Here is a 19,758-nt window from a genome sequence, read left to right on the forward strand (position 1 = left end):
CTGTCAGTGACAGCTGGCGACGGTGCACTTGAATTGTAGGGCTGGTTAATCAGACCCTTTGGGGAACTGAATTCTGTGAAACTGAAGTCATAAGGTCACAGCTCTGTGCGAGTGTTAATGAATGATTTGCATGCTGGTGAAACTGCGAATCTATTCCCTCACATTGTTTGCTGTGTTTGCCTCTTAAAATATAACTTAGCCACAGCAACCAGGCATTGAGAGCATTTCAAAATGCTCACTGTTACAAGGACTTTTATAAGACCAAGATAAACCTGAGAAGAGTTAGTAGCTGAGATGTATGTGGCCCTTCCTCCCTGGTGACCCAGAAATCCAGAGGATGCGGGGCGTGGGGGGAGAGCTGAGGGCTGTGGTAAGAACTGGGCTCCAGGTATTGTTCGAAACACTGAAGAATTAACTCAAAATTTCTAACATTGCAGTTTCTATTGTACATTTTTGAGTGGCAGATTAGAATGTATATGGAACATGTTTGGGGGAATTTTTCCCCTAAAATCATAAAATTTTAAGAATTGAAGGACCTTTGGGAATCTAATCCACCCACCTCACTTTTACACATAAGCAAACTGATGCCCAGATAGGATGAGTGACTTGTTCAAACTCACGGGGCTAGGAAAGGGCAAAATTAAGACAAATTTCTACTTCTGACTCCCAGTTCTGAGCTCTTCCCACCATAACATGCTATTTCTACTTTCTGTTAAAACTGTTCCGCCAATTTGTATGTTCCCCTAAATGTTTTTCAATTCCATAAGGCATTTATTTATTTAAATCCATCTTTAAAAATAAAACAACTCTGCCTTAAAGCATTGCTCCCTGCCATCTACCTATCCCCCACACCTCTCCACACACCCTTGCGTCTTTGCCACTACTCACTCCCCCAAACTCCAGGGCCTGGGTGTTCAGAGTCCTACAGTGTGAAGTTGCAGGCAGGAAACAGAAGGAGGCTGTAGAAGCTGGCAGGCATATGACCCTGGGTGAGAGGAGCTTAGAGGCTGTGTTAAGACATTTAGACAGTTGTCTACTTTGTGACACTTGTGTGAAGAATGGATTTGAAGGGGACAAGACTGGACGCAGAGAAGTTAGAAGGCTGATGCAGTGGTCAAGATAAATAATGAGAAGGTGAACTGATGAATTTAGGAGGTGAAATTGATAAAACGTGATTGGATATAAGGGGAAAGGGAAATGGAAGAGTAAACAAGAATGACAGTGTAGCTTATAAATGGTGGTGCCACTAAATGAAAACAAGAATATTGAAGAGGGAAGGAAAAGATGCTAAGTTCACTTTTGGACATGTTGAGTTTGAAGTACAGATGTCTGGCAGAGTGTTGGGTATAGCCAGCGTGACGCGCAGGGGAGAGGTCTGAGTCATGGATAGCAGACTAGTGCACTTAGGAAGTAGAAACCCTTCAGGATTTCTGGGTGCCTGAGGCAGAGCTACAGAAGACAGGACTTGGAGAAACAGACAGTACCCAACCTTGGTCTTTAAGATCTTAGATGCTGGACTAGGGTGTTGGAACTTCACCTTACAGGTTATGGGGCCAGTAAAGGATTTAAGCAACAGAATAGCGTGAACATATCTGATTTATAGAGATGAGATGACTTTGGTGGCAGTGTTGAAGGTCAATTTGGACAAAGGAAAGAGTAGAGGCAAATAGGCAAATGAAAAGTTATTTGAATAGAGAAGAATAAAAAATGGTTAAAACTTGAATGTATATGGCGACAACAAAGTCATGAGGGAGAGAAAGAGGCATATGATGCACACAAGGATAATTCCCAAATTCAACAAATATATGTGGCAGTATAAAATATAGTCCTACATGAATACTTGCAGGCTTCCACCCTCCTCTAACCTTCTATGTAGGGATTTCAAGCCTGTTTTGAGAGGAGAGAGGAGAGAATGAGATAGCTAGACCACCATGCTGTGAAAAGTGGTCAACTTTTTAGAGGAAATGGATGGGTAAGAGGCTTTTAGTGCATTCTGCTATGTGTCATTCTCTGTAATCACCCTTTGGTATTTGCGGGGAGATTACAGTAAAGATTTAACATTACTTTTCTTTTTTTTTTCTTATTGATGCTATACTGGGCAAAGTTGGTGCTTCAGATAGGAGCAGATTACTTTTATACTAATAGAATGAGTAGGACATAGTGGCCAATCAGTTGTGGAAGGTGACAGAGAGGGAGGAGTCCAAGATGACTGGACAGTGACATTGGAATTCTAGTGATGTTTACTGACAAAGAAATGTGGTGTGGCAGGATCAGGGAAATGGCATCACAGTCCATTTTGATCACGAGGAGTTTGAGGAACTTGAGGGATGGCCAAGTGCAGAAGCCCAGCAGGTGATCACTGTTCCGTGACTGTTCAAGAGATGGCCCTGAGCTGGACATAGAGACTCAGGATTCACTGGCATTTTTGTGGTATTGATCACAGCTGAATATACAAATATATGGGCAAAAGAAAATGAGATCAAGAGCAAGACTGTGGGGCATTTAAGGGATGGTCTAAGGAACAGCAGCTAAGGAAAGAGGCTGAGTAGACACAGTCAGATGTGAGGGAGAAAACCCAGGCAGTACGTGTCACAGAGTCCAGGGGAGGAAAGTGTTTCAAGACAGAGGGAGGAGTCATCAGTGTCAAATGTCACAGAGAAGTAAAGATAGTTGAGGGTTAAGTGACTGGATTTAGCAATTAGAATGAGCTATGGTCTGAATGTTTGTGTTCCCCAAAATTCATATGCTCAAATCCTAATCCCCAAGCTGATGGTACTAGGAGGTGGGGCCTTGGGGAGATGATTAGGCCCTGAGTTTGGAGCCCCCATGAATAGGATTAGTGCCCTTATCAGTGAAGCCTAAAAGAGACTCTTCGCCTCTTCTACCATGTGAAGATGCAGCAAAAAGGCACCGTCTATAAGGAAGTGGGTGCTCGCCAGAGACCCAATCTGCAGGCACCTTGATCTTGGACTTCACAGCCTCCATAATTGTGAGAAATAAATTTCTGTCTTTTATAAGCCCCCTAGTCTATGGTATTTTGTTATAGCATCCTGAACTAACACAGGAGGTGACAATTACTCTCTTAGCAAAGGCAATTTCAAGGGGATGATGGGGAAAGAATCCTGATTCTTTGAATGGGTAGAGGAAAGAATGAATGAGATGAGAGTAGAATACTCTCAGAAGCACCTGGTTTGTGAAGGAGAGAGAGGACATAGGATGGCATTAAAGGAGGGAGATACAAGGATAAAAGAGGCATTTTGGGGGGATATTTTGTTTGTTATTTATTTTGAAAATGATTGAGACTAGAGTAGATTTATAAATGAAGGGGTAGAAAGGCAGACTAAATTCATAGGAAAGTTGGATGTTTGTAGAAGCAAAGTCCCAGAGGACGGTAGCAAGGATAGGAATTCAATGCCTGAGTGCAGAGTTTATACTTAGACCAGAGAGAAGGATGTGGGGCAGAGGGTTGCAGATGACAAGAGGATTGGTGAAAAAGTTGGGGTAGTGAAGGGCGTTCACAGCAGATGGCAATAAGGAGATAACAGGGGGGGATATTCTGGAGTCCATACTCAACTTGAATAGTAGGTATAATTTCCTTCAAGAAGCAAAGTGGGGGTTTTGAATTCCCACCACACTCTGTGCTAGGGCTTAGTAATACAGGATGAATAGCATGCCATGACTCTCACCTGCAAACTGCTGAACTTTTGTCCCTGCCTCTCTTCCCACTTACCCTTTCTTCCCATCTCTCTGTCTTTCTTTTGTTTTATTCCTCTCTCGTCTGTATTTCTTCTCCCTCTTTCTGCCTCTGCCATGGGCCCCTTTCTGCCTCTTCTTCCGGTCTCCTTATCTGCACCTGCAACACTCTTGACTCCTTCTGTTCCTTTTCCCTTTTCCCTTTCCTCAAAATAGCCCAAACAAGGAAACAAAGGTGTTTTCTTAGCCTCTTATATTTATTGATTAAATATTTGTTTCCTCTGTTTAATTTTTGAAATAAATAAGGTGAAATTTTTACGCTTCTTTCTCTAAAACTAAAGGTGTATGAGTTGCAGTTAGCTTTGCCTCTGTTGATTCATGACCGTTGATGAAATAAACCTTCCCCCACCTCTGTTAGGGCCCATGTGGAAGGAAGTAGAATGTTTTATTTGCAACAGACCCAATGTTTATTTTGCGCATACTGGTGACTCCATGAGAAAGAGAGGGCTATATGATAGTCTTCAAGACAATAATATGCTTTCCAAGTTTACATGCATTGTACTAGCAAATAAAATATAAAGAACAAGAAAAAAAAAACAGAAAGTGCATATCAATATCCATACATTCAGTATTACAATTGAAATTCAAGTGATGGGGGAAATTGTTTAAAACCTGGCCAAAGAACACAGATTGCTTCTGGAAATGTCATGCTTCATGCTGTCTGTTGCTAGCCAAGAAAATCAGTGTCCTCTTCATTCCTCTGGCCTGGCAACAAAGAAAACTGAAAGCCCCATGTCGTCCTGGTAACAGCAGGTGACACTCCCCAGACTGCTAAGAGGGCCCTACTCAGCCCACACATGGCACCACAGGTCCTAACTCTGGCTGTGGTCTCTTTGGAGCAGAAATACAACTGGGTTTGACACTGACTTTGGCTTAAGGCCAGGAGTTTTCAACTGTGCTTCCACAGAACCAACCCTCAACATTGACGACGATTTCTGTGGAAAGCGGTTATGTAAAACTTGAATCCACTGTTGCAAGCTGAATTCTGAGCCTGGTCCAATGACAGCCTAAATGGTGGTGTCATTACCTTTATAAAATAGTGCTCAAATTTTATAACTTCTAAATAGCACCTTTAATTATATACTTCTTGCTTAAATGTTTTGACATGCCCTTTCTAAAGAAATCTTTAATTTAAAAAAATATTTAATTTTTACAAGAGAAAAATTAGAACTGGAAGGAAAGAATCTTCAGAGAGCCCCAGGATACAAAGCTGATGAGGGCAGCCCAGAAGAAGTTCAGTTTCAGACGCCCAGAAATGCAGGCTGCCTTGGAATGGTGGGAGCACGCCCCCCCCCCCCCCAGGGATGATGATTCAGCAGCCCAGGGATTTGAGAACATAGTGGATTGTGTGAGTGAGCTTCACAGCTAGCGATGTGGCAAGAGCTGGAAAGCAGCCCTTACAAAAGTATAGAGAGGACCAAATTTGTCTTTTTGTTTTCAAACCTTTTCAACTGTTTCACAGATGCTCACTGCAGACTGCACTCTCCCTGATAAATGTGTGCGTCCTGCATGCTCCTCACACTCTCCTTTCCTCCCGTGCCTGGATCATTGCTGTCTTTCACAGAAGAAATGAAAGTATCCAATAAAATAATTCACAGTAAATTACTAATTAGAGGGAAACTAACGTCATTCCATTCTTTTGGTAGTATTTACATTTTACTTTTTTTTTTTTTTTTTTGAGACAGAGTCTCGCTTTGTTGCCCAGGCTAGAGTGAGTGCCGTGGCGTCGGCCTAGCTCACAGCAACCTCAAACTCCTGGGCTCAAGCAATCCTGCTGCCTCAGCCTCCCGAGTAGCTGGGACTACAGGCATGCACCACCATGCCCGGCTAATTTTTTCTATATATATTAGTTGGCCAATTAATTTCTTTCTATTTATAGTAGAGATGGGATCTCGCTCTTGCTCAGGCTGGTCTCAAACTCCTGAGCTCAAACGATCCGCCCATCTGCCCACCTCGGCCTCCCAGAGAGCTAGGATTATAGGTGTGAGCCACTGCACCCAGACAGTATTTACATTTTAAAGGAGAGCCTTAGAAAGCAGTGCCCAACCCAAAGAAGATAAAATTTTGAGAATTTCAGCTGGCATGGCAAGCAATTGGGGAGGTGGTTGGGAGCAGGAAGCACATACTCCTATTCCCAGGGACAGTCCCATGGTGGTTACCTATTCACCATGTTTTGTGAAAAATGATCTTGTGGCATAGATCCATCAAAATTATTTGGAAGTGGTATCTACATTGTCCAAAAGGACCTCGAACCTGTGTTTTCCCTTTCTTTCAGCCCACTTCTGACACCTAAACCCTGTGCTTGATTTCTTAAGAGTCCCAAGGCAAAAGTGGCTACAAATGTAAACAGAGTACTTTTATGTAGGTCTGATACCATGAATATTTAAAAACAAAACAATGTCAGGCCCCAGTTTGGACATTCTTCAGAGTTGAGATCATCAAGTCCCTGTGCAGTTTATTTTGGCAGTTTGATAGGACCAGAGCTCCCTTCACAAAGGGTTAGGCTCTCCTCATATCTAGTTTAAGATGGCTTTCTGTTAAATAAATAATTTTTGCTTGCTAACTTATGCTTTTCTCTCACTTTTCCCCCTTTCCCTTCTCCCATGTACATTTCTCAGGACAAATGTTGCCTTTCACTTCACTGCCAGCCCCTCTCAACCTCAGGTAAGTGAAGGGTTCCAAGAGTTATCAAGCATTTACCTGTGGGTTTTGCCCAAAGAAACCATGGTAACAGGCAGAGTCAGCATGTGGTGTTGCTATTAGTCTTTCACAACTTGAGATATATTTGTATTCTGGTTTGTTATTCATGTTACTGGGATTTTGGATACAACAACATTTAATCTTATCAACTTAACTGGTGTAAAATGGGAGGCATGATATTTTTTTTCAGGTGTTCCTTGGTTCAACCTTCATTGAGCAAATCCTGTGCCTACTTTGTGCCAATCCCTAGCCCCAGTTTGGTCATTCTTGAGAATTGAGACTGCCAAGTCCCTGTGCAGTTGATTAGACCATACCTGGTGCTGAGGACACAAGGATGAAGTAGAGAGAGACACAACTCCGGCCATTATGGATCTGGTAGTCGGAAAGAAGGGGAACAGGAAGTGGAAGACTGACACTAAACAGCTACACAAATAAGAACTGATCTGGAAATGCAATAAAAATAAGACTGATTTTAATTTTTATTGTTATGAGTGAAATAAATTAGTTCCACATGCAACATGTTATATTAACCTGTTGTAAATTTATTACAATCACTGATGTCCTGGTAAATATTTAACAACTGGTTCTCAGAAAGAAAGCTCTCCTTTGTAGTGATTGCCCATTTCTGTGGTGTAAATACCTCCATCATGGGTGATTTAAAGCTGCCACTCTAATGTTGTGGAACATTGAGTTCAGAAGAGACTCAGAACAATCATTTCTCCCAAACCTATACGAACCAACTCCCACACATTTTTTAGAGTTTTATTTCCCCATTCAATGAAAGTCTCTGCAGTACATATATACTGCCACCCAGTGGCAAGAGAGGCCCACAGGCCCACAATCTATTGCCCTCAACATTTATTGACCATTTAATCTCAAGTATTTAGAAAGCACTAGTTACAAGGTGGAATGGGAGATACCTAAAAAAGAAGGGGAACAAATTTCATTCCAACTACAGAAAAAGTACAGTCTAATAGTTCTGCACAAAGCTATAAAAAATATGATATACTGAATGTTGTATTCGCTATTTGATATAACGGAAGAGCTTATGGAATGAAAAGTCAGTGACAATTATATATTATGGCTTCTTTTTATTTTTAAAAAAATGTAAATAGTAAAGCCCAAATAATTTGCATATAAACCTCAAACTGGAGTAAAATATTCTTAAAACACACTAATAAAACAAAACAAATTCCATGATATCTATGAAAGTCTCACTTTACTCTTAATTGTTCCCATTTTAGGCTTGTATTTTATATCCTCTTTGACTCGGGAAAGGTTTTCTGTTTCTATGAACTCACCCAAAGGACTGCACCTTCTCAGATAACCTGTGTCAATCACTGCCTCTATTTCTGTAGACAAAAGGAGGTTGCAGAAACTGGGCAGGTAAACAGGCCCCAGCTGGTAATTTTTAGCCTAAATTCCAGTCATTTCTTTGGATACTTGTCATTTGCTTCTTTTGTTAAAAGTTGATTGTCAGGGCAGGGATCAAAATATTTATTTGGGGTTTATGTTAACCCAGAGATAAACAAGGTTGATAATACTTTGGCATTTAGTTAAAGCTCCAGTAGGTGTTTACTGCTCACACAAAATCAGTTACTATCATATATAGGAACATATATGATGTTCATTATTGCTAATAGTAATTATAATAATGCTCTTGAGTTACAAAATATGGTTCCCCTGAGAACCAAGAACACCTCTTAGGGATTCCAGTCTACTCATCTTCTGAAGAGCCCTGTATTATATGTATTTGAATCAAGCTCCAAAATGAAGTGGGCTCTTGGGGGTATTGCCATCTGTTATGAGGTATGAATAGATTTCCAAATAGCATCATTAATGACACTCCTTAATCTTGAGATGATTTTTTTCCCCATTAGAAAGCTTTGGATTATTGAAACACATTCTATTTTTATTGCCCTAGTTCTCAAAATAGTGTTAGTGAAGAAGATGTTGGAAAACAAAATTAAGTTGTAACATATTTTGCCTCTCTTTTAAAGTGGTAAGTTTATTAGAGTCTTAGGATATTAAGCTTGTTTGTGTTGGTTCCCTCAAAATATTTATCATAAGCTTAACACAGCTTCTCAACCAGTTACTGTATTTGTAACTACTGGGCAGAATTCCCCTTTCCTCATCGTTAGCAACATGTTTACAATTTAGAGTTCATAGATTTTTCCAGTAGATTCATAATCTAAGTAGGTAAACAGTATAACCTCTTTCAATTAGAAATATTTCCTTAGAAGGAATAGGATCAAAAAAGAAAGAAAGAAAAAGAAAGGCCAGGCGAGGTGGCTCACGCCTGTAATCCTAGCACTCTGGGAGGCCAAGGTGGGCGGATTGCTCAAGGTCAGGAGTTCGAAACCAGCCTGAGCAAGAGCGAGATTCCATCTCTAATAAAAATAGAAAGAAATGAATTGGCCAACTAAAAACTACATAGAAAAAATTAGCTGGACATGGTGGCGCATGCCTGTAGTCCCAGCTACTCAGGAGGCTGAGGCAGGGGGATCGCTTGAGTCCAGGAGTTTGAGGTTGCTGTGAGCTAGACTGATGCCACAACACTTTAGCCCAGGCAACAGAGTAAGACTCTGTCAAAAAAAAAAAAAAAAAAGAAAGAGAAAAAGATAAAGAGAGAAAGAGAGAGAGAAGAGGAGAGGAGAGGAGAGGAGAGGAGAGGAGAGGAGAGGAGAGGAGAGGAGAGGAGAGAAGAGAAGAGAAGAGAAGAGAAGAGAAGAGAAGAGAAGAGAAGAGAAGAGAAGAGAAGAGAAGAGAAGAGAAGAGAAGAGAAGAGAAGAGAAGAGAAGAGAAGAGAAGAGAAAAAGAAATGTTATGAACATATTTCAAGGGACTATATGTAGGGCTTGATCTTTGAATCTGAATGTCTTCTCAGTACTTTCCAGCCAACAAATAGAGTCTTTCACAGAAGATCTAGGGGAAGGATTGGTCAAGTGCTAATTCTTGCCTATGAGAAGGCAGTTAAAATTGTTGAAGAACAGGCTTACCTGCTTTTCAACATGGAGCTTCATATTTCACAATGACCACACAGAAGTAAATTTTGTCTCAGGCTATATCCTGCATACCTCTAATTCAGAGGGGTAGGGGTGGAGTTTCTTAATCAGGAAATGGATTGAAGTGTGGCAAAGTTTGGTTGAGAAAGAAATGATCATATCATAGAAAAACGAAATGGCAACGTTGGCTGAAACGGCTACTTTGTCTTATCACCACTGTGTTCCTAACGTCTGGCACAGGGCCCTGCACAGAGCAATTAGTTACCCAACATATCTGAGGTAAATGGCTGGCTGAATTAATAAATGGAGATTCACTGAAATTTACATATGAATTTTGCATCTGATAGTAGAGGAAACAATCCTATAATACTGAAAATATTAAGAAATGTCTTTCTTTTTCTTATTCTCAGTATTTTCTGTACAAGTTTCCCAAAGACGTGGACTCAGTCATCATTAAAGTGGTGTCTGAAATGGCTTATCCATGTTCTGTTGTCTCAGTCCAGAATATCATGGTGAGTGCCGACAACCTGTCAGCCTAGTATGGAATATAGAGCATTATATTAGCATTATCCCAGAGCAAATGAAAGAGAGGGGTGGGAACTGTGTATCTCCCCCCAAACTGCCAAATAACAAGAATAGTATCTGTGAACATGGAGTGGGCAGTCCATGTTTTCGGACATTGATTTAGAGAGATAGGGAATAATTGACTTCTCACCAAAATCTACAAAGAAGAGAAGGAAGGAAGGAGGGAGGGAGGATCATGACAAAAAACAAACAAGACCAAGTTGTCTCTGTTCCACAGAGAAATAAAATAGAAACCTACCATTTGTTTTTAAATTTTTATTGTAACATTGGGTCCTTTCTGTCTCATGAGGTGTTAACAAAAAATGGGAAAAAATGTTACACTCTTTAAGACAACCCGTTTATAGTTCTTTTCAATATAAGGTGACTGACTTTAGAGGAGAAGGCACCAAGTTTTAGGACTATTTAATGACTATTCTTGGGGGGGAAATTTTCACAGTTTCTGTCTTAGTAGGGCCCCCCTGCTCTGTGATCCAGGTGAAAGGCCCTGACAGTACCTGGGTGTGGCATGACATTATATGACATTAGGGGTGCTTTCCTTTTTATCTCCCATGCATGCAACAGTGCCCGGTGTATGATCTCGACCACAACGTGGAATTTAATGGTGTCTATCAGTCCATGACCAAGAAAGCAGCCATCACGCTACAGGTGAGACATCACTTCTGTGGTCATTATTGTCAACGACAACGCTCAACTGATAGTCAGTTTATCTACTAGGCCGGCACCCCAGTGGGATGGCCATCCACTGTGTGCCTTGGATCTCCTTCCTTTCTGATTGGTTTAAAAACTAATATTATTATACTACGCCTGAAATCAAAGCTTGGGTAAAGGAAGACAATGCTACTCTGCCAGGTACCCTTTTTCCCATGGGGATTCTGGTGCAATGGGACATACATCTGGCAGATTGCTTAAAGATGTAGGGCCAGAATTCCAATCTCCTCATTGGGCATGCCAATTTAGGGTGAAGTTTATTATATCCATTTAAAGCAATTATATTCTATACCAGTATCAGGAAGTAAAAGACTTCAACTCTGGACAGAATAAACAGGTTCAAAGGAATATGAACCATATTTTTGCAGCAGTGTACCCTTTTGGTATTTGTAATTAAATGATCATTTCAGTGGTCATTCTTTAGCAAAAACATACACACACCATGTCAGCATATTTGTGAAGGGATTCTGTCCCTGCCTTTGGGGTGATATTTACTTGAGGTACCTGCAACTTGACCTGTTCTTTAGGGTAAGGTGATACTGTTTATTGAAAACAAGTAAAGAGTGAAGAAAAGTTAATTATAATTTATGCATCAGACCTAAAAATTTCTATCAGTTAGGCTTTAATTTTTGAGGGCCTCAGATTTAATATCACAAATATCTGCTCCTGTTTTAGAATTTATTTCTTCCTTAGCATTCCAGCATTAGGTGTTCCCAAATTAAAAAGGATGATAAAACAACCATAATAGGGAACTTCATATTTTATATAACCCAGGACACTAAATTAATGAAGAGCAAAGCATATTAGTACATGTTTACCTTGGATGTGTTTGCCAATAAATTGTTACTTCTCTTTTGGACCCATGCTTCAATCTTGGGCCATTTTCTCAGTGATAACAGAAATCTGGGGATGATTAAGAGAAAAGACAGAGTTGTAGAACTATAATGGATCTTAAAGAGCATCTTGTCAACCACACTTCATCATGGATGAGGAAACAGGCCTCAGAGAAAGTGAAAGCCAGGACGATAACTCAGATCTGACTTGAGTCCTTTCCCTCTCTAACCTAAATTATTTATTTAACTATTGACTGAATGACTTTTAGAAAGTTATTTATCCCTCATGCATGCTACATTAGATTTTAAAATAAAACTTTAATATACAGTATTAACTATTAAACACAAGTTATTGACATACTATTTATATGGTGTCTGTTATAGTTCTAAGCACTCAAATGGGCACAAAACTGATTGAAATCAGAACAGTGTATCTATTCACTTTAATTTCCTGGATGTGACAATTATCTCATTGCGGATAATCTGGAGTAGATCATGGGTATGTGAAAGTCCTTTCTAAAGAGTTAGAGGGCAGGGCTGAACTTTACTTTCTTCTCTTTCCTCTTTCTTTCTGCCCCCTAACCTCAGGGACTTTCTCCCTTCCTCTCGCTATCTTTCTTACCTGCCTATCATAAGGTTGTTATGTCTTATGCAGAAGAAGGATTTTCCAGGAGAGCAGTTCTTCGTGGTGTTTGTGATAAAGCCTGAAGATTATGCCTGTGGAGGATCTTTCTTCATCCAGGGTAAGAGCTCATGAGGAGTACGTAGCTATTTAGAAAAACCTGAGGGTGCCTTTGTCTTCAAGTTGAGGAAGGAAGGAAAGAAAGAAAGAAGGAAGGAAGGAAAGAAGGAAGGAAGGAAGGAAGGAAGGAAGGAAGGAAGGAAGGAAGGAAGGAAGGAAGGAAGGAAGGAAGGAAGGAAGGAAGGAAAACATGAAGGAAGGAAGGAAAACATGAAGGAAGGCAATGAAAGGGAAACCAAAAGTTCATCTCTAGTTCCCACTAAGTAAGTGTCCCTCAGCAGTAACTTGTCAAGGCAGTCTGAGAGATATTTGAGAAAAAAACAAAAAGACGAAAATAATACATCTAAAGGTATTAATGACACTACAAAATATCATTTAGTCCATTTCATCTTTTCAAAGTCTTGTATTCCCTCACGCCATGTAAGGTAAGTTCACCCAGTTAACTCTTTACTCAATAAATATTTGCTGCCATGAAGTAATGATCTTACACAAAGGATCAAGTTTCATTTCCTAAGATCAGTAGCTAGCAGTAATGGAGCCACTTATATTTATGAGTAGTCATCATTTCCACAAAGATGTCAAGGAAAATTCAGAGTTCTCCATTCCAGTTGCCCAAATTGTACCTTGCAAGATAGTAAGAAAGCCAAATGTAAAACTTATCCCAATGATAAGGTGTTGCATGAGCTCTTAGGCATAATTCAGATAGTTATGGATAACTACTCAGTAACTACCTTGGAAATAGAAGAGGCTATTTATTGACAACACAGACCACCAGCCACTGATGAACGATGTGTGACCAACACAGAGGATGTTTAAGGTGGAGTGCAATATGGTTCCCTTGGTATTTAGGTGAAATTTCTGCTGGTATGTTTTTTATCTCTTAATCACATACCTCTAGAGTTTTACCAATGTCCAATGTTCCTTGTAAACTACAAGCCTTTGATGACTATATAAGGGGAAAAAACTCACTGGCTAGAAAAATGCAAACCAAAGAAAGAGGTAGCTTTCTATTTTTGCAGCTGTTTTCTTCAGATGCCTGTGGATGTCAGGGGCAGGGTCAATCCTTCATTGGAGAAGGGAGCTACAATCTCACATGCATCAACTAGATGCTACGAAAGTGCACCCAAGCAAAGGCCAAATGGAGAGAGTCTTAACCAAAATGGATACTAGATAGTTTGAAGGTTTAGGGGTTGGATTTTCCTCCAGTTCTTGCTAAAATAAGATTCTGCAGCCAGAGTTAATTCTGGACTTTTTTTTTTTTAACAACTGTTCAAAAGAGAGGCCAAGAATCTAGTATCTGATTCACTGAGACTTGTTCTTTTTTTTTTTTTTTTAACCAGAAAAAGAGAATCAGACCTGGAATCTACAACGAGCAAAGAACCTTAAAGTGACCATTGTTCCTTCTATCAAAGGTCAGTGTTAGCTCCAGAAAGTTTTGGAGAGATTCCTGCATCAGGAAATCTATAATACAATTTAATACTAATATCATCCTTCCAGAGAAAATCATCATCAGAAAACTAAAAGTATATTTACCTTAGGGATAGAAAAGAGAATCAGAGCATTTTGTGAAATCTCTTCCAAAAAGGAAGGAAACTCCATTATGAAACTGTATACAGGCAGTCCTTCCCAGCTTCTACTGGGAAGTCATCACTGTGAAAAGCAGCCACTCATGGATAACGTTAGGGTGGAAAACTCAGCAGGTGCTCACAACATGGGTGGAGAAATATTTCTTGCATGGAGATAAGGATATACAAATATAAATTTTATTTTATCTTCTTTGAAGGAGAGAGAGAGAGCACAAGAGTGGGAAAGAGAAAAGGCAAATAGAGGGGAAAAGAGAGAGGAGTTCTGTGTTGAGGCACTCAAAAGAGAAGAGAAGTGCTGGTGCAAAGGCCGAGAGAGAGAGAGAGAGAGAGAGAGAGAGAGAGAGAGAGAGAGAGAGAGAGAGAGCGAGCTCACTTTTCTGTTATTTTGCTAGCAAGACGGTCCCTTCAGATAGTGTCTGGGTGACCTCCAGGAGCATTGCTGCTCTGAATGAGAATTTCTTAGGACTTAAGAATAGGTGTGATGGAGGTGGGCCCTTTAAGCTGTTCTGTCTCAAACATAATCTTCTTTGCTCCTGAGGACAACCTGACCAAAGTTGTTTCTCTCCCCTCAGAATCCGTTTATGTGAAATCCAGTCTCTTCAGCGTCTTCATCTTCCTGTCCTTCTATGTGGGATATCTGCTCGTTGTGTTTGTTCATTGTGTGAGGTAGGTTAAAGGTTTCCAGAAACGTTAACCCCCTTTGCCTGTCTCTGTGTGGTGATTAGAGCAGAGCAGGGGCTGTAGAGCCGAGTCACTGGCTCCAAGTCGACCTCAGCCACTATGTGACCTTGGGCAAGTCACTTAACTATCTGTGCTTCAGTTTCCTCATCTGTAAAAAGAGATAAATTACCTTACAGAGTTTTATATCACTGCAGTGTTTACACCAGTATGCATATAGTAAGTGCCGGCAGAGTGTTGGTTATTTCCATAGTCAATGAAACCTCAACAACAACAACAAAAAAGGCAACTTGTATATTTTTTTAGACCAGAAAATACTCATTGTAAATCCTACAGAAAGTAGGAACTGATCAGTTTTTCCTAACATGGAGGTGTAGAAAGAGCCTTAAACATTCTATCAAAAAGTAAATTTAATGGCTAAAATAAATCTTGAGGTACAATAGATAGCAGGAGTAATTTGCTTCGATACCACATTACCAGGAGCTTTCCTGCTGTTGTGGCAACAATTTTGCAGTATATGTGCCCTGGGAGGAAAAAGGGGAGATAATTGTGCTGCAGTGTGAGCAAGGAAATTTCCCTTCACAGGAGTTTGGAGCCCCTGATGAAAAGAGCACCAGGCTTCCCTGGCCTCTCACAGCAGGGCCAAACCTTGAGAATTCCATTCTTTGTCGTGCTGTCCTTTCACCACTACAAAAGAATGGCTGGAGGTTTACAGTAAACAAATGTTCTTTCTCCTCTTGAACACGTAAAGAAAACAAAGCCACATTAGGGTTTTGAGGCTGTTAGCCAAGATTAACTCCATCTGGAGAAAGACCTTATGTCTACCTCAATGGTACAACTACCTATCTTAATGATGGGGGGTGGGGGGCTACCTCTGACTCAAAAATAACTCCCCTCTGTGACCTTTGTGAATCTTTTGCAATGAGATACTGCTTTGGAGAACAGTAGATGACTACTGGCCAAATCTGGGACAATTTGAGCACCAAAATTATTGAGAATAATGAATTACAAACCATTGGGAAAAATTTGAAATTCATGAGCCTATATTCATAAAGAAAGGAAAGACCTCAGATATACACTCAATGAATTCAACAAATTTACTAAAACAGGTTCCCATTGGGGAAAGGAGCCCTTAGCAAATACTGGCAGTGGAAGGGAGAACTCTTCATATGGCAGGATGCCAAGGGCTGACTGGTAAATATGGAGGGAGTGCTGGAATTGGAAAAAAAAATCATCATTTTGCAAACATCATATTTAAGACTGGACCAGGTTAAGAATCATCAATGGATGCTAAATCTAGGGGGAGAAATCGGGTGACAATCAAGATGTTTATAAGGCCTTAAGGTGTATCCTCAAAAACTGCTTAATAGTTGTAAGTAAAAAACCAGTAAATGTACTATGAAGAAATCAAACACATTGACTGGGTGATCACAATCAGTATCACCACGGGGAAGGTGAACATTGTGTGCCCCCAGACTGACGCCCTGGGAAGGACACAGTGTCACTGATGTGGCATTCCAGAAGTGCATGTTTTGAATCTAATCATGTGGAAAAATTAAGGGAACTCAAATGAAAACATTCCATTAAAATGTGTCGTAAAAGACAAAGAAAGGCTATGAAAGTGTTCCAGATTAATGGAGACTAAAGAGATATGACAACTAAAGACAATCCTTGATCTCAGGCTCTAGTACTAAAAGAAAAACATACTTATAAAGGACATTATTGGGTTGGTTGACAAAATTGGAATACAGATAGATAAGACTATCACATCAATGTTAAATTTGTAGAATTTGATAACTGTATTGTGGTTGTGTAAGAGAATATCTTTATTTTTAAAAAATATTTAGAGATAAAAGTCCATGATGTATGCAACTTATTTTCAAATAATCCATAAAATACATATACATATATCTTGATACATATATCATATCTATATTCTATACATACATATATATATATATATATATATATATATATATACACACACACACACACATATGGAGAAAGAGAATGATAAAAGCCAGTGGAGTATATGCTAACAATAGCTATATCTAGGTAAAGGGTACGTGGGTGTTCAATGTTCTATTCTTATTCTTGCAAGTTCTCTATAAATTTGAGATTATTTGCAAACAAAAAGTGAAAAACAAAAACCCAGGCTACAGGCAAATATTATACCTGGAAAGCATTAATATTAACTGATTAGCAGCTCAATTAATTTATCAAGTCATAGTCACTAATATTTAACAAGTACCTGCTCTGTGCCAGGCAGTATGCTGAGCCTCTAAGTAGATTATCTCCTCTGGGGTGCCCCCAACAGTGGGTGGGTACAATTAATTATCACCATGTGACAGTTAAAGAGATTGGGGCACAGAGGGATTAAATCATTTGACCAAGAATTCACAGTCAGGAAATGAAGGAGCTAGGATTTGAACTCAGGCAGTCTGGATCCAGAGCCTTAGGTCTGAAGAGGCTGATCAGGATAGGTCTGGAGGTCAGGGTATGTGAGGGAAGACCACTGGCACCCTAGCAAGGATCTGATTGAAAAAGCATTCAAAATGCTTCCAATTTTGCCTAGGATGAGCTCCAATGTCATGGAAAAGAAGTTCCTCTCTTCTGCTTCTCATAGGAAGGCTGTCTCTACTCCTGATGTTTTAGATTTTAGAAAACAGGATTGCTCCTCTTTAGTTAGTTAGTATGCATAATTAACATATAAACAGACAAAAAATTAAATTAATAGCTAGTCATCAATCTCTCTGCAGTTGTTGCTTAGCCAACTGAAGCAAGCACAGTTTTTGAAAGTTGTGGTATAAGACTGTTAAAACTTCTAACTTGCAGATTATTTTGCTGCAGTTGAATGCACAAGCATAGATTTTTTTTTTTTCCAAATATAGATAAACTGGAAATAGAAATCTGGAGACATGAGAACTATTTGGCACTCTAAACAGAGGAATAGACTGAAAAAATGCTAATAGGAGAACTCATCCTTCATTAAAAAAGCAAAATAACAAAGTTTTCTACAAAAACATATGAAGCCAGTTCTCTCAGCATAATGCCATTCACTTGACGAGTCTCCTGTACCTTATTATTAATACATATGGGTTTTGTAGTACATGCTATGAGATCAGGATGGAAAACATTGATAAGAGACATAGCCCCTACCTTCAGGGAGCTGAGAATCCTAAATGTCTTCATGCTGTATTGGCCTGAACTTAAACACTGTTCCCTTCGTATCCCCCAGCCCCAGTCCATTCAACATGTATTTATTAAGCCCACTACAGTGAATGTGCAGGCTCTGGGCCAGGCACGGCACATGTGTTCTCTTATTTATTCTACTCAACCACCCTGCCAGACATCCAGTCCAAACTGTCCAATCCTAAGTACTCATCCTTGCCTTTGATTCTTCTACTAGTTATCCATTGCTACAATAATGCTACATTCTAAAAAGCCACAAAAACTCCCGTGGCATACAGCAATAAATATTTAAGTTTATATGAGTTTATGGGTCAGCCGGATAGTTCTGCTAATCTAGGCTGGGCTCAGAGATCCCATCCAGGAGTGATCTGCTGGCAAGTCAGCCAGGAACTGGCTCTCCTAGGCTGGCCTCAGCTGCACTTGGTCTCTCCTTTTCCATCAGGCTGGCCTGGGCTAATTTGTCTGTAAGAGAGATCACAGAAGGGTGCACGGCCTCCTTAAGATGTAGGTTCAGAAGGAGTACAATATCACTTCTCCCTCATTCTACTGGCCAAAATAAGTCCTGATGCCAGTCTAGATTCAAGAGATGAAGATGTAGATGCTACCTTTTGGCTGATTGAAGGTGCTAGATACAAGATGAGATGCAGCCGTTTTGCAATCAATTTAGTATAGTTCTCATTTGCTATTGTTCCCTTTATTCACTGTATACTGCCTGCCTCTTCCTAGCTTTATAAATCATTTAACTGCTCTAATGAAAAATTTTTAGCAGTTCCCAAACCTGGTGCAAAATGTGGGTAAAGCCCATTAATACAAACACATAATCCAAACACATCATCTTCTATGAGTCCATATAATTGCTTGCCAGGCAATATCACTAAATTTTTTAAAAAGAAACTTTACCACAGCCTCTTTTGCCAGCTAGAAGAGTCAAGCCAAATCATAACTGCTTTCCCTTTTTCTTCTCTTTTCTTTTTTTTTTTTCTTTTATCTACTCTCCTTAGTGATGTGCTTTGGTCATTCAACAAATATTTAGTTATCATTTCCTATGCGCCAGCCATGTCCTAGAGGTTAGAGATACAGTAGTGAACAAAGCAGTCTAGATCCCACTCTGATAGTGCTTATACTGTAAAGGGGAGAAACACACAAGGAAGTGAGTAATTAATAAAGATAATCATTCCAGCTAGTGGCAAGAGGAAAATGAACCCAGTGGTGTGAGACAGAATTATTGGATTGGGGAAGGGGCTTTGGGTTTGATTTGGTCAACAGGGAAGCCCTCTCAGAACCAGGACCTGAGTGGCAAGGAGCCAGCCACTTAAGGATGCAGGGAGAGGGGGCCTGGGTAGAGAATAAGAGCAAAGGCCCTGAGGCAGAGATAAGTTTGGTGTGACTGGGAACAAAAGAGGTATAAAGAGAAGTTCTTCTACCAAACATACCGGGATCAAGGTATGCAACTCCTAAGGTCTCCATCTGGACGTAAATAAGAACATGTACCAAAACATGAGCAGGTCTGGCCCCCAACTTTGCTCCCCTACCAACCTCATTCTGGGAGAAGAGGGTAATTCATATTTTAATTTTTGACAGATATTCCCAAATAATATACCTGGCTTGTTAATAACAGCTTTATTGAGATATAATTCATAGACCATAAAATTACCCCTTTGAAGTACACAATTCAGTGATGTTTAGTATACATAGTTGCACAACCGTCACCACTATTTAATTCAGAATATTTTTATCATTCCAGAAAGAAATCATGAGTTCAACAAGATTGTAAAATACAAGATCAACATACAAAAATCAGTTGTATTTCTATATACTAGCAATGAACAATTAAAAAAGGAAATTAAGAAAACTATTCCATTTCAAAAAACATCAAAAATAACCAAATACTTAGGAGTAAACTTAACAAATGAAGTGTAAGATTTGTACATTGAAAACTACAAAATATCATTGAAAGAAATTAAAGAAGACCTAAA

At 39.8% G+C, this 19,758-nt stretch overlaps 1 protein-coding gene across 2 annotated transcripts in view; it reads left to right on the forward strand.

Annotated features, from left to right (window-relative positions):
• The window catches only part of SIDT1 (SID1 transmembrane family member 1), an 88,474-nt gene that overhangs the window by 30,550 nt on the left and 38,166 nt on the right, over positions 1–19,758 (forward strand). For both annotated transcript variants that reach the window (XM_012787531.3, XM_012787532.3), the window contains exons 4-9: positions 6,372–6,417; positions 9,869–9,970; positions 10,605–10,688; positions 12,240–12,327; positions 13,667–13,738; positions 14,485–14,578. In XM_012787531.3, coding sequence (XP_012642985.2) covers positions 6,372–6,417; positions 9,869–9,970; positions 10,605–10,688; positions 12,240–12,327; positions 13,667–13,738; positions 14,485–14,578 — 486 coding nt within the window. The remainder of the gene's footprint in view (positions 1–6,371; positions 6,418–9,868; positions 9,971–10,604; positions 10,689–12,239; positions 12,328–13,666; positions 13,739–14,484; positions 14,579–19,758) is intronic.

The sequence above is a fragment of the Microcebus murinus genome, chromosome 1, assembly GCF_040939455.1.
Source record: "Microcebus murinus isolate Inina chromosome 1, M.murinus_Inina_mat1.0, whole genome shotgun sequence".
NCBI classification, from domain to species: domain Eukaryota; kingdom Metazoa; phylum Chordata; class Mammalia; order Primates; family Cheirogaleidae; genus Microcebus; species Microcebus murinus.